This window comes from Loxodonta africana, chromosome 5 (assembly GCF_030014295.1).
Source record: "Loxodonta africana isolate mLoxAfr1 chromosome 5, mLoxAfr1.hap2, whole genome shotgun sequence".
Classification (NCBI taxonomy): Eukaryota; Metazoa; Chordata; class Mammalia; order Proboscidea; family Elephantidae; genus Loxodonta; species Loxodonta africana.
Window position 1 is genome coordinate 105,531,748 of NC_087346.1, and position 14,498 is coordinate 105,546,245.

At 38.2% G+C, this 14,498-nt stretch overlaps 1 protein-coding gene across 2 annotated transcripts in view; it reads left to right on the forward strand.

Moving 5' to 3' along the window:
* Positions 1–14,498, forward strand: part of SCFD2 (sec1 family domain containing 2) — a 551,019-nt gene that overhangs the window by 21,276 nt on the left and 515,245 nt on the right. For both annotated transcript variants that reach the window (XM_064285817.1, XM_003415876.4), the window contains exon 2: positions 9,827–9,995. In XM_064285817.1, coding sequence (XP_064141887.1) covers positions 9,827–9,995 — 169 coding nt within the window. The remainder of the gene's footprint in view (positions 1–9,826; positions 9,996–14,498) is intronic.

The following is a 14,498-nucleotide window of genomic DNA, read 5'->3' on the forward strand; positions in this document are numbered from 1 at the left end:
AATCAGTTTGATTTTTAGCTTGAAAATTGATGGAAGTATTATGTTTGAGTTTAAGGATGGGAAAATAATGGAATCGAGAGGCTGTTCATGGGTGTGAGTGGGGCCTGCGTTCTACACATCTAGCTTCTTCCAGGCCAGGATAGTCAAGACAAAGCCGAACCCTCAAAGCAGACTAACAGAAGCAACAAAAGTCATGAGTGACGAAGCTGGTTCCTCAGCAGCTGTGGGAGAGGATTTATGGAACTTGGTTTGAAGGATACTAGTATAGGAAACCACCACCCAGTTGTCAGTTTGTCTTACTATGGTAATTTGCGTGTTACTATCATATTTAAAAAGGGAAACCCTGGTGGCGTAGGGGTTAAGTGCTACAGCTGCTAACCAAAGGGTCGGCAGTTCGAATCTGCCAGGTGCTCCTGGGGAACTCTATGGGGCAGTTCTACTCTGTCTGATAGGATCACTATGAGTTGGAATCGACTCGTCGGCACTGGGTTTGGGTTTTTAAAAAAATTTTTTTTATCATACTTAAGGAGAGCCGGTAGCGCAGTGTTTAAGAGCTACGGCTGCGAACCAGAAGGTTGGCAGCTCAAATCCCCCAGTTGCTCCCTGGAAACCCTGTGGGGCAGTTCTACTCTGTCCTGTAGGGTTGCTATGAACCGGAATCATTTAGTTTTTGTTTAGTATCATACTGGAAGGTATGCCACCGGCATTTCAAATATCAGCAGGGTCACCCATGGTGGACAGGTTTTAGCAGAGCTTACAGACTTAGACTAGGAAGAAAGGCCTGGCGATCTACCTCCAAAAATCAGCCAATGAAAACCTTATAAATGATGATAGAACAATTGTCCTTCCAGTGCTGCCAGATGAGCCCACTATGTTGGAAGGCACTATACAATGGCCACAACAGTGGATTCAAACACACCAATGTTCGTGAAAATGGTGCAGGACTGAGCAGCATTCTATTCTATTCTGTTATACATAAGGCCGCCGTGAGTCAGAGCTGACTGTAGGGCAGCTAGTAACAACAACAGTATAGGAAAATAAAGCCATTTTCATTAAGCATCGAGAGGTGTCAAGGACTTTTACTTTCCACCCTCATGAGCACGTGTTATTTTATTAAATAAAATAACACTCTATTATAATAAATTCCATTTCAAAGTTTTTCTATCAGCTGTGATTCTAAAAGCAGATATCACTGTTCCAGACTGATTTCACAAGAAGTATGGATTTCACAAGGAGTATGCTGTTTTGTTATCACAGGAGAGGCGGAGCTGCCAGTTTGTAATTTCCTTGAGATATGAACTTGACCTTGTACAGCAGATCTTGATATTAGAAGGCACAATCATTTCCTCTACTTTTAAGTTAATTCCTCTCTCCTAATGAAACAGAATGTTCTAGACAGAAGCATTATGTCAAGCCCAAACCGTTAGGCTTGCCTGTCTGCTGGTGTGTGAAGCCAGGTTTGATTTGTGGTCCCTTCTGAAACCAATCACATTTTGGTGTAATGTGATCTGCTTCCTATTTTAAAATTATGACATGCTTTTCCTTCAGAAGGGATCAAAATTATTGCTGGCTGATGGAGAGTAAGTTTTGGAGGATAGACCGTCATTGAGACTAGTTTATTACTGTGATACTAGTACCTTATAAACTGAAGTCTTTTTAATGGATATCTTTTGAATTTAATCATATTATCTTCCAAATGATCAGTCTATTGTTCATTTGTTTCAAAGGTGTTTCAACATCATGTTATGATTCCGTGATCAACATCATGTTATGATCTTCAGTTGGTACATAGCTGTATTGTCAAAACTTGTTTAAATATTAAAATACTTTTGTACTAGTGAGTAAAGAGAAATCCTCCACTTACTAAGCACACAAATTGCCTGATTCTGTCATCCAGTGGAGGCAAGTGATGGTCTAGAAGCCTCCAGGTATGAATAGAGGTACCTGCTCTCCCCTCAGAGGTGCTGAGGGACTGAGGCAAGCAGAGATGGTGGCGGTTGTGGCAGCGATGATTGTGGAGGTGCAGCACTTGCCTGTTGTTCAGGGTGGCCCAAACTCAAGGAGGGTGGTAGGGTGGGTGGTACTGAGGGCATTAGTCCTGGCATTGGTCTAGGCCCTGGCATCCGAGAGCATACCTGGCCATGATGCTCAATTTTTTTTTTTTCTGATCTCCCCTTTTGGATGCAACAAGTACAGAGAACTGAGGAGCTCATGACTACCAATTTAAGGGGGTGGTTTTTTTAAGAGTTTAGTGAGGTTTCTTAGATCAAGTCATGCTCAGACAGAGGCATTGTTTCGCTAGCTACAGCTGCAGCAAGCAAAAGATTACAGTAACAACTTCTAAAAATCAAAAAGTAATTTGGAAATTCTTACAATGACTTGAATGATTTGAATTTCAATTTAAGTCACTTGCTTTAGAAAATAATACTGGAGTCTTTTTTCCCTGTCCTTGAGCATAGAGAATGTGATCCAGCTGGAGCTGGGCTGCCAAAGACTCACAAGGTCACATCAACTGGGCCCTGAGGTATAAAGACAATGGATAGAATAATCTTGGAAAATGTCTTGTAGGGAAGCTTTCACATAAGCCAGAACACAAAAGACTTTCTACTTTTATCTTTTCCTATTAACATTTAGTCAATAGAAATTTGTTGGACCAACAGAGACCCTCCTGACTGTCCTTACTGAAACCTGTACCAATGATTGTTGAGAGGGACAATTCAAAATGTAGGAGCACAGTTTCTAGCCAATCTGTGAAAAGGTGAAGCTTTCAATGGTTTTGCCCATTCGTAATGTTAATATGTACTGATAACTCTGTAACCTTCCTTGGCAGCATGCTTGTCCGTTCTCCCATTCTTGCCTATTTAATATTTCTTTGGACTCGGACAGACACTAGCTCTGGGAACATGCTTGTCTGCTTCTCAACTTTTGTCTTTTTGAGTATATGCCGAATAAAACTTCCGTTTTGCTTTACTAAACTTTGAGATTTTTTTCCCCTACAACACTCTTAACAAGCATCTTTAATATGGAGACTAAAAGGGAATATATTTTTTAGTTTTTGGTTTATATATATCTGTATATATAGTTAAATATATGTTACATAAATTTATGTTACATATATTTAAATATATATTATTTATATATAAATATATGTTTATAAATATGTAAATATGTTTCTATATAAATATTTATAATTATATTATAAATATATAATTATTGTAATTTATAATTATATTATAAATATTTATAAATATATTTATATATATAAATATATGTTACATATATTTAAATATTTTGAATACTAAAAAACCCAAAAACTCAACCTGTTGCTGTCAAGTCAATTCTGACTAGTAGCGACCATATAGGACAGCGTAGAGCTGCTCCATAGAGTTTCCAAGGAGTTCCTGGTGGATTCAAACAGCTGACTTTTTGGTTATCAGCTATAGCTCTTAACCACTATGCCACCAGGGCTTTGAATACTATCCCCTAATAATTTATCATTAGGAGATTTATATACTGAGATCTGTTTTTCTTAGGTATGAAATTGACAGTAGCAAAAATGACCTCAAATAATTCATAAATATTTGATATTGTTAATATCATGCTTGTAATATAGGCAAGTCTCTTATTGTTTTGTCATGATCTTGGCAGAAAGTAATATCACTGTCTAATAGTTGGTGTATTTTTTTCAGTAAATATTTATTGAGTGCCTACTGTGTCCTAAACACTGTTCCAGGTGCTAGAGAAGCAGTGGTGAACAAGATAGACAAGTTCCTTGCTCTTCTGAAGCAGTTGATAGTTCTTCAGGGCTTAAAAAATATAAAAAATGTGTTGTAACTGTTCAAGAAGTACTTGTCCCTCTGATTCTGGCTTCCCTGTAGCTTACTTTTACCATGTCTAAACTACCTAGAAGCTTGGGTCCCACAGAGTGCTTCAGGCACGTTTACACTGAGGATTTAAGTACATTCTGTGGGCTTCTGATTTGTTTCCAGGGACAGTTGAAAAGGTAGACTTGATTTGTAAATCCCTAAAAGGTTTGAGCCTGATTTCCTCTCCCTTCCTCTCCTGCTCTTGAGATCAGCTGGAGTGCTTTGCTAATAGTTTTTTTCAGTTCAAATTCAGAAGGTGGGAGGTGGTGGTAACCTTGGGAGTTAAATTTCCTTTCATGGTTCGGTTCTTCTGAACTTTAGCTTCATCCACACTTTTAAATTAAATCCAAGATTGAAGATTATCTTCCAATCCAGTAGGTGGTCCTTAATTTTGGGATTTTGTTATCTCGGTGTTTTTGTAAGCATTGCTCTGAGTCAGAATCAACTCAAAGACAATGGGTTTGTTTTTGTTTTTTTGGTTTGTTTATATTTGCTTTAAGATGTGGTTGTATGTTTTTGTGAAAGTACTGAAATTCGAGACTATTAGTAATGGTTAGCATTTGAGGGCTTACAGTTTTTGTCAATAATCTATATATGTAAACCCATCTAATTTTTATAACAATCCTTCAAAGTTAGTATTTTTGTAAGTATCCCCATTTTGCAGATGAGGAAACTGAAGTATAGAGGAGTCAAGTAACTTGTTCTGGTTACACAGCTAGTAGTGGCAGAATCAGGATTTGAAACCAAGCACTTGGTTCTGGAGCCTATCCTCAGAAATATCCTCATGTGTGTGGCCATGGAAAGGCTTGAGAACCCCTGTCCTGGATAGTGGAGCTGATGTTGATGTGATGTAAGGGTTGACTACGTCCAAAAGTTATTTACCTGCTATAAAGATTTGTTGGATATGGGTGATGCTTTCATGTTCAGAAAAATAACTTATTTTTTTCTCCACATCCACACCTGCTTTTATATAAAATACAAGCTAGCCAACTCATGTCTTTTCTTCAGAGTCCAGAGGATAAGATTTAAAATAACCATAGGCATAAGGCACAAGGCACTGACTAGATTGCTGGTGTCAGAGCCAGACCAGTATATCCGCAAGTCCTGGCTTACTGACTTGCTCTTTGAACCTTACTGGACCTTTTGAGGATTTTCTCATTTGTGAAGAGGGGAAAATATCAACTCTAAAGTGCTATTGGAAGAATAAAAAATGTTCTATTCATTCATTGATATTTATAGAGTATCTGTTGCTCCAGACATCAATCAAGGAATTGGGAAAATTGTAGTGCTAAATATAACCAAGTCACTTAATACTAGCATGCAGATTCATTTAGGACCCATAGGGTCATTAACATTGTTGTTGTTGTCAAGCGCTATCGAGCTGGTTCCAGCTTATAGCAACCCTATGTACAATAGAACCAAAACCGCCCAGTCCTGCACCATTCTCACAATGAGTATGCTTGAGCCCAATGTTGCAGCTACTGTGTCAATCCATCTCCTTGAGGGTCTTCTTCTTTTTCGATGACCCTCTACTTCACCAAGCATGATGTCCTTCTCCAGAGGCTGGTCCCTCCTGAAAACTTGTTCAAAGTATGTGAGATGAAGTTTTGCCATCTTTACTTCTAAGCAACATTCAAGGTGTACTTCTTCCAGGACAGATTTGTTCATTCTTTTGGCAGTCCATGGTATATTCAATATTCTTTGCCAACACTGTAATTCAAAGACGTCAGCTCTTCTTCGGTCTTCCTTATTCATTGTCCAGCTTTTGCATGCACATGAAGCGATTGAAAACACCTTTGCTTGGGTCAAGGGCACCACAGATTGATATTATTCTGGTCCCGTTAGGTAAAAAACAATTTAGTCCTTGGAGCAACTGACTGAACTTAGTATCTCAGATCCTTAAGTTGGAAGATATGTAGATGTCGGTTGGGCCAACCCTTAGTTTTTAGATTGTTAAAGCAGATTGGAGTCCCTGAGTGGTGCAAATGGTTAACACGCTTGGATGCTAACCAAAAGGTTAGTGGTTCGAGTGCACCTACACGTGCCTTGGAAGAAACACCTACGATCTACTTCTGAAAAATCAGCCGTTGAAAATCCTGTGGAGCACAGTTCTACTCTAACACACCTGGGGTTGCTGTGAGTTGGAATTGAGTCACAACCAGTTTTCGTTCTTGTTTTAAAGTCGTACCAATTCATAGAAGTTGCCCCAGATACACAGGGAGCTAGTGGAGGAAAGAAGCACTAGAGCCCAGATCTCCTATTTTTTTCCCCCCACACTTTGTATGAAAAGATAGCATTGGAAGCAGACTGACTGCATAGCTGTTTGCTAAATTAAAACTTAGAACAGGGAAAAGATAACTGAGTTGTAGTTGACTTTCTCTCTTGAGCTTTTCAAATGTTTTTAAATTTCTGGAATGAAAGAAAGATTAAGCCCCCTGAAAATTTAAATGTGATATAAATGTTGATTTTTTTTTTTTGGTAAAATGAGAACCTGATGTTACTGTGACATTGAGAGGCCCCAAATGTTTAGTCTATATATGAGTCATATAAATGGCACTGATTAAATTTAAAAAATGAATATTGAACTCTGTAAAGCTGGATATGTGAGAAACTGTATTGAGAGCAGAGCAGGACAAAGAGTTAAAAGCCCATGCCTGCTTTATCCTTTTGATTTGTTAACAAACGTGTTAGATATTCATATCCTTTTGACTAAATCTATGAAGCTGAGTAATTGTGGTCATGTAAAATTGGCATTTTGTTAATTCTCTCTGATGTAACACTTTAAACAGTTTCCAATGGAATGTAATTAATTTTTTTAATTGTTGTTGTTATGTGCCGTTGAGTTGGTTCCAACTCATAGCGACCCTATGTACAACAGAACGAAACACTGCCTACTCCTGTACCATCCTTACAATTGTTGCTATATTTGAGCCCAGTGTTGCAGCCACTGTGTCAGTCCATCTCGTTGAGGGTCTTGCTCTTTTTCGCTGACCCTCTGCCAAGCATGATGTCCTTCTCCAGGGACTGTTCCCTCCTGATAACATGTGCAAACTATGTGAGACACAGTCTCGCCCATCCTCGCTTCTAAGGAGCATTCAGGCTGTAGTTCTTTCAAAACAGTTTTGTTCATTCTTCTGGAAGTCCATGGTATACTGATTATTCTTCACCAGTGGAAAAGCTCAATACCATAATTCGAAGGCATCTTCTTCTTTCTTCCTTATTCATTGTCCAGCTTTTGTTTGCATGTTACGCGATTGAAAATACTATGGCTTGGGTCAGGCACACCTTAATCCTCAAAGTGACATCTTTGTCTTTTAACACTTTAAAGAGGTTTTTTTTTTTTTTTAATTAGGCAAGCTTTATGTATTTCTTGTAAAAAAAACACTTGGAGGAAATGAAGTTTCTGTAGAGTTTACATCAATAAAAGCTTACCATTCAAAGATAACTCTTGTTAAATTTTGGGATATTTGTGTGTGTGTGTGTCTGTGTGTGATATATTTTCTCATTCTTATTACAACAGGAATATATGTTCACCATGGAAAGTTTAGAAGATACAGATAAACTGAAGAGAATAAAAACCACAATTAACCATTCCCTTACTTTGAACATTTAGGATATTAGGATATAAAAGCTACTTTGATTCTGTAAAAGTAACTTCTGACTATTATACCTTAGGAAAAAAATATCAAGTCATCTCATATTTCAAAGTTTCGAGAGGGCTGGATTAGTCAAGAGTTTCAATTTGCAAAGGTTTTAATGAACTGAGATTGCCAAAAACCTCAGAGTTCGGGGTCGGGAGGAGTGAGCAGCAGCGAGATTATAGGGGTGAAACACATTCAGAAAGAAAGGCAGCAGATATAGAATACTTTCTTGTGCCACGTGTCTGTGAGTGGTCAAAGAAAAACAAGAATAGCTTGGGATAAGGATCAGAAGTTGGGCACCAAGGTCAAAGAAAATTTATTTGGAAAGAAAGTGGATATTTGTAAAAGTTTTTAGTAAGATAGGAGGGAACAAGTACAGTGAGATATAATGTGAGGTAATCCTAGTATCTCTATTCCAGGCTTAGTTTAAAGACATGAAGTCATAATTCACTTAGACTTTTGACCCTCTTTGGATCCCGGGCCATTTACAATCAGTAGACATTCATTCAGCAAGTATTTAATGAGCAGCTCCTGGCTGAGTGCTGGGGAGATAACCATAAACCATAGACAACATAAATAAAACATGGCTTCTTCCAGATTAATGAAATGATCATTCTACTGATGGAATAAAAAGGCTTTTCTTTAACATCACTAGTCACCTTAGAAGCACTCCTGCCGTCTCTGTCTTACGTCACTTTTGTGGGCCTGATTTTTTTTTTTTTTTAGCTAAGAGTATGGCTTTTGGAGTCATGTGCCTCCTTTGTTTGAGTTGTTGCTCCATAATTTACAAGTTATGTGATCTTGAGCAAGTGAGTTAAACTAAGCCTTTTACTCTGTAAATGAGCATAGTAATTCCTGCCTATGAGACTTGTTGTAAGAATTAAGTGGATAATAATAATAATACAATACTGAACTTAGTACTTGGTATATCATATCAAAACCAAAAAAATCAAACCCGTTGCCGTTGAGTTGATTCTAACTCATAGCGAACTTATAGGACAGAGCAGAACTGCCCCATGGGGTTTCTAAGGAGCAGTTGGTGGATTTGAACTGCTGACCTTTTGCTTAGAAGCCGAGTTCTTAACCACTGTGTCATCAAGTCTTTGGTATATTATAATCCCTCAATAAATATTAGCTACTGTGATGACAGTGATAATGATGATGATGGTTCCTTGGGTTCCTGGTTTGGCCTTTCCTCTAGTTCTTCTGTCACATTGATACAACAGGGCAAAATTGAGAAAGAGACAGAAAGAGTAAGAGAGAGAGAGATAATAGGAAGCAAAAAATTAATTTTAAGTGAATGGGATTGAAACAAGTAGATGCGGTAAGTCCCACTTATCTTTGGAGTGATGTTTTCCAAGCACTAATGGCTTTTTAGGAAATTACTTGGTTTCACGGAAAAAACATGAACTGCGTCATTAGTCTTGAATTTCAATTTGAGCTCTTTAACTCATTTGTTAATAAAAGAGTCAATACAAATAAAGCACCTCGAACAGTGCCTGGTACACAGAAAGCATTCAATAAATGCAGCCTATCATTGCAAGCTGTCACCATTCATTCATTCATTTATACTTTCCTTTGTCCGGAAAATACTCAGTGAGAGTCTGCTAGCTGCTGCATTCAGTGCTATGCACGGTGGGTCCAAGGAAAACTAAACAAACAGTCTTTGCTATTGTGAAGATTAGATTCTAGCCCAGTAAAGCAGTGCTATTAACAAGTTTTGCCTTTAGGTCTCTAAGTCCTTCTGGCTCTTAGTGTCTTCATCAGTAAAACGAAGAAATTCTTTTCAACCTTGGTGGCATAGTGGTTAAGAGCTATGGCTTGCTAACCAAAAACTCAGCAGTTTGAATCCACCAGGTGCTCCTTGGAAATCCTATTGGGCAGTTCTACTCTGTCCCATAGGGTTGCTATAAGTTGGAATCAACTTGACAGCAACAGGTTTTTTTTTTTTTTTTATCATCCTATAACACTATTTACCTGTCTGATTATATGCTGATCATTTATTGATTTACTCTATACTTATTCATGCCTACCACATGCAGGCATTGTGCTAGGGGCTGGGGACATAGGAGTAACCAAAGCACACACGGTGTCTGCCTTCATGGAGCACTGAGTTCAACACATGAGGCAGACAGTGACTAGGTAATTGTGAGTTTGGTCAGTGTTACAAAGGGCAAAATACTAGGTTTCTGTTACTGATTTGTATAACAGAAACAAACAAAAAATGTTATTTTTAGTAGAAGATACATTATAAAATATTTTCCAGCTTAATTTTTCCTCCCATTTTATGAGCTTATATTTTCTTGTCTGCTTCAACAGGAGCAGTTGGACATCATGGAGACAACTTAGTAGAGAAGATAATTTCAGTGCTTCCCCAGCTTCCAGGCCACACAAACGATGTGATGGTCAACATGGTAGAGCTCACTGCACTCCAGGCCAAGGACGAGAATCACAATGTGGTTGCACCAGGCTGTCTCGCACAATCCAAGTAAGAAATGTAGCTTTTTTTCTTTCTCCCTGCTCTCTCTTCCCCTTTCTTTCTCTCCCAAACTGAGTGTTCCTGTAGAAAAGAAATGATAAAGAGTTGCTCTGATTGGAAAATTCATACTGGATAGCATTTAGAAAAAGCACTTCTTTTTCTTAACTTTGAAATAGCCATATCTATATTTTTTTATTAAACATAACAATAAGCCACAAAGTATGGAATTTTATAGAAGTGTCATTTAGATGTAATATAAGCTTGTTCCCAGGGTCAGTCAAATGAGTCAGTTCATGCATCCCCATTTCACAGACCATTTCTCACAAAATTGCATAGAGGCTTATTCAATTTCTTTTTCCCAGTTGACTTTCTCACGTGACAAGAAAGCAGCCCACAAAGCTATGAAACAATGCTGTCTTTTTATATGTAAATGATATGCTCTTGGGCATTGATGGGAGAAATTTTTATTTCTAAGTATATTTGTTCACAGGCTTAGAGAAGTCAGAGAAAGAACATGGTGTGCTTTGAGTTATGCAGGCTTTCAAAAATAAAAGATCATTTTTCCAGAAACATGATACTAAGAAGATACACTAGTCACCTTCTCTGCTTTGACCTTCATCAACAGGTCTTAGGAGAAAAGAAAATGTATTAGGAGGGGGAAAAAATGTCTAAGTATGTGTTTCCCTTATCTCCATGTTTTGTGTTTCTTTTTTTTTTTAAAGACCTTTCCCCATTATAGTTCAAATCTTAACAAACACATTTGGAATTTCCTATCATATTGGGAATTAATTTTAAGCTCCTGAAGTTTTCAGGGGTTTTGTGGATAGTTAATGACATGTATTGGAGGTCCGGTGTGCGTGGACTAGTCTGGGACGATGCAGGAAAAGAAAAGTTCTGGACCCTGTCATTTTTGTATGCTTATACTACGATGAAAACATATAAAGTCTGAAGTAATTGTGATTGGTAATATTTTTAGCTGTTTAGAGGAACACTCAAAAGTTGATTATTAAAGATTTACTGTGAGCCTTACTCTAGGCTGGAAACCCTGGTGGCATAGTGGTTAAGTGCTACAGCTGCCAACCAAAAGGTCGGCAGTTTGAATCCGCCAGATGCTCCTTGGAAACTGTCGGGCAGTTCTACTCTGTCCTATAGGGTCGCTATGAGTCGGAATCGACTCAATGGCACTGGGTTTGTTTTTTTTTTTTGGTTTTTACTCTAGGCTAAGCAATATAAGGGCGTAAAATAAATGTAAACTATCATTCATGCCTTCAAGGAATAGTTTTCTTATTGTGAAAGTCATGATTCACATACAGGCACAATTAGAAAACAATGGGAATGATATGAAATCAAGACTATGTATCTGCTACTGATTATAATTCCTGCAAGTAAAGAATCAGGTTAATGTAGTCTTTGTAGATCAGTGTGGAAATGGTAGTACTTGAATTAGTTTGGTCTTGAAGGATTTAGAAGTGAGAGAGGACTGGTATGAGCAAAGACATGGAAACAAGAATGATTGGGGCCCGAAGTGATGGATTGCAAGGAAAAGAGACAAGCTTACTGGATCACCACTTACCTCCTTCCACTACTGCCATCACCCCTGTTAACATTTTTTCAGGACTTATCTGTGTTCCAAGCTTAGTTCCAGGTATTTTACATTTGGAAAATCATTTAATTTTCACAATAATACACTGTCTTAGTTATCTAGTGCTGCTGTAATAGAAATGCCACAAGTTGGTGACTTTAATGAACAGAAATTCATTTTCTTACAGTTCAAGAGGCTGAATTCTACCATCTCTTCAAGACTGTCTAGAGCCTTACTAGATTCGATGAAGCACATCAAAATTCTTCCAGCCTCTACTCATCATGTAATTCCAAAACTACTTCCACATTTTAGGTATTTGTTAGAGCAGTACCCCGCTCTCTGGTACCAAATTCTTAGTTGCCTAGTATTGCTATAACAAAAATACCATAAGTGGGTGGCTTTCACAAACAGTTTTTAATCCGTAACATGCATTGAGGTAGGTATTGTTATTCCCCCATTTTGTTGTTGTTAGGTGCCGTGGAGTCGGTTCCAACTCATAGTGACCCTATGTACTACAGAATGAAACACTGCCTGGTCCTGAGCCATGCTCGTAATCCTTGTTATGCTTGAGCCTGTTGTAGCCACTGGGTCAGTCCATCTCACTGAGGGTCTTCCTCTTTTTTTTTGACCCTGTACTTTACCAAGCATGATGTCCTTCTCCAGGGACTGATCCCTCCTGACAACATGTCTGAAGTATGTAAGACGTAGTCTTGCCATCCTTGTTTCTAAAGAGTATTCTGGTTGTACTTCTTCCAAGACAGATTTGTTCATTCTTTTGGCAGTCTATGGTATATTCAATATCCTTTGCCAATACCACAATTCAAAGGTGTCAGTTCTTCTTTGGTCTTCTTTATTCATTGTCCAGCTTTCACATGCCTATGATGAGATTGAAAATACTATGGATTGGGTCAGGCACACCTTAATCTTCAAGGTGACATCTTTGCTTTTCAACACTTTAAAGAGGCCTTTCGCAGCAGATCTGCCCAACGCAATGTGTCTTTTGATTTCTTGACTGCTACTTTCATGTGTGTTGATTGTGGATCCAAGTAAAATGAAATCCTTGACAATGTTGATCTTTTCTCCGTTTACTGTGATGTTGCTTATTGGTCCAGTTGTGAGGATTCTTGTTTTCCTTATGTTGAGGTGTAATCCATACTGAAGGCTGTACTCTTTAATCTTCATTAGTAAGTGCTTCAAGTCCTCTTCACTTTCAGCAAGCAAGGTTGTGTCATCTGCATAACACAGATTGTTAATGAGTCTTCTTCCAATCCTGATACCCCGTTCTTCTTCATATAGTCCAGCTTCTTGGATTATTTGCTCAGCATACAGATTGAATAGATAAATGGTGAAAGGATACAGCCCTGACACACACATTTCCAACTTTAAACCATGCAACATCCCCTTGTTCTGTTTGAACAACTGCCTCTTGATCTATGTACAGGTTCTTCATGAGCACAAGCAAGTGCTCTGCGATTCCTACTCTTCGAAATGTTATCCATAATTTGTTATGATCCACACAGTAGAATGTCTTTGCATAGGCAATAAAATAGAGGTAAACATCTTTCTGGTATTCTCTGCTTTCAGCCAGGAGCCATCTGATATCAGCAGTGATATCCCTGGTTCCATGTCCTCTTTTGAATCCAGCCTGAATTTCTGGCAGTTCCCCGTTGATATACTGCTGCAGCTGCTTTTGAATAATCTTCAGCAAAATTTTACTTGGGTGTGATATTAATGATATTGTTCGATAATTTCCACATTTGTTTGGATCACCTTTCTTAGGAATAGGCAGAAATATGATCTCTTCCAGTCAGTTGGCCAGGTAGCTGTCCTCCAGATTTCTTGGCTTAGATGAGTGAGTGCTTCCAGCGCTGCATCTGTTTGTTGAAACATCTTAATTGATATTTCTTCAATTCCTGGAGCCTTGTTTTTTGCCAGTGCCTTCAGTGCAGCTTGGACTTCTTCCTCCAGTACCCTTGGTTCCTGATCATATGCTACCTCTTGAAATGGTTGAACATTGACCAATTCTTTTTGTTATAATGACTCTGTGTATTCCTTCTATCTTCTTTTGATGCTTCCTGCATCATTTAGTATTGTCCCCAAGAAATCCTTCACTATTGTAACTTGAGGCTTGAATTTTTCCTTCAGTTCTTTCAGCTGGAGAAATGCCAAGTGTGTTCTTCCATTTCGATTTTCTGTTTCCAGCTCTTTGCACATATTATTGTAATACTTTGTCTTCTCGAGCCGCCCTTTGAAATCTGTTCAGTTCTTTTACTTCATCATTTCTTCCTTTTGCTTTAGCTACTGTATCTTCAAGAGCAAGTTTCAGAGTGTCTTCTGACATCCATTTTGGTCTTTTCTTTCTTTCCTGTCTTTTTAATTACCTCTTGCTGTCTTCATGGATGATGTCCTTGATGTCATTCCACAACTCGTCTTGTATTCGGTCATCAGTGTTCAACGTGTCAAATCTATTCTTGAGACGGTTTCTAAATTCAGGTGGGATATACTCAAGATTGTACTTTGGCTCTAGTTGACTTGTTCTAAAATGGGGTCCCCCATTTTACAGTTAAGGAAACTGAGGCAAAGAGACATTCAGGAACACTGTTAGGAGGAGGTAGAGATAGACTTTGAGCTGGTAGTGTTTGAGTTCAGAGCTACTGTTTTAACTGCTATGCTATCTATGCAGAGGCTGGAGAAGAGCCAGGCTCATTAATGGATTTAAATAGACAACGACGATCAAAACTCAAGTTTCTTTATGATTTAATTTCAGAAGTCCTATTTGTTCAACATATGGTTACGCAAACAACCAAAATTAATTTTGGCAAAAAAGAAATTTTTTAGATAGGTACTGGATGAATAACAGAATCCAAGGAAGGCTTGTTTAATCAGATTTTGTAAAGGACAAGAAATAAGTCTATTCCCGAGATCTAGAA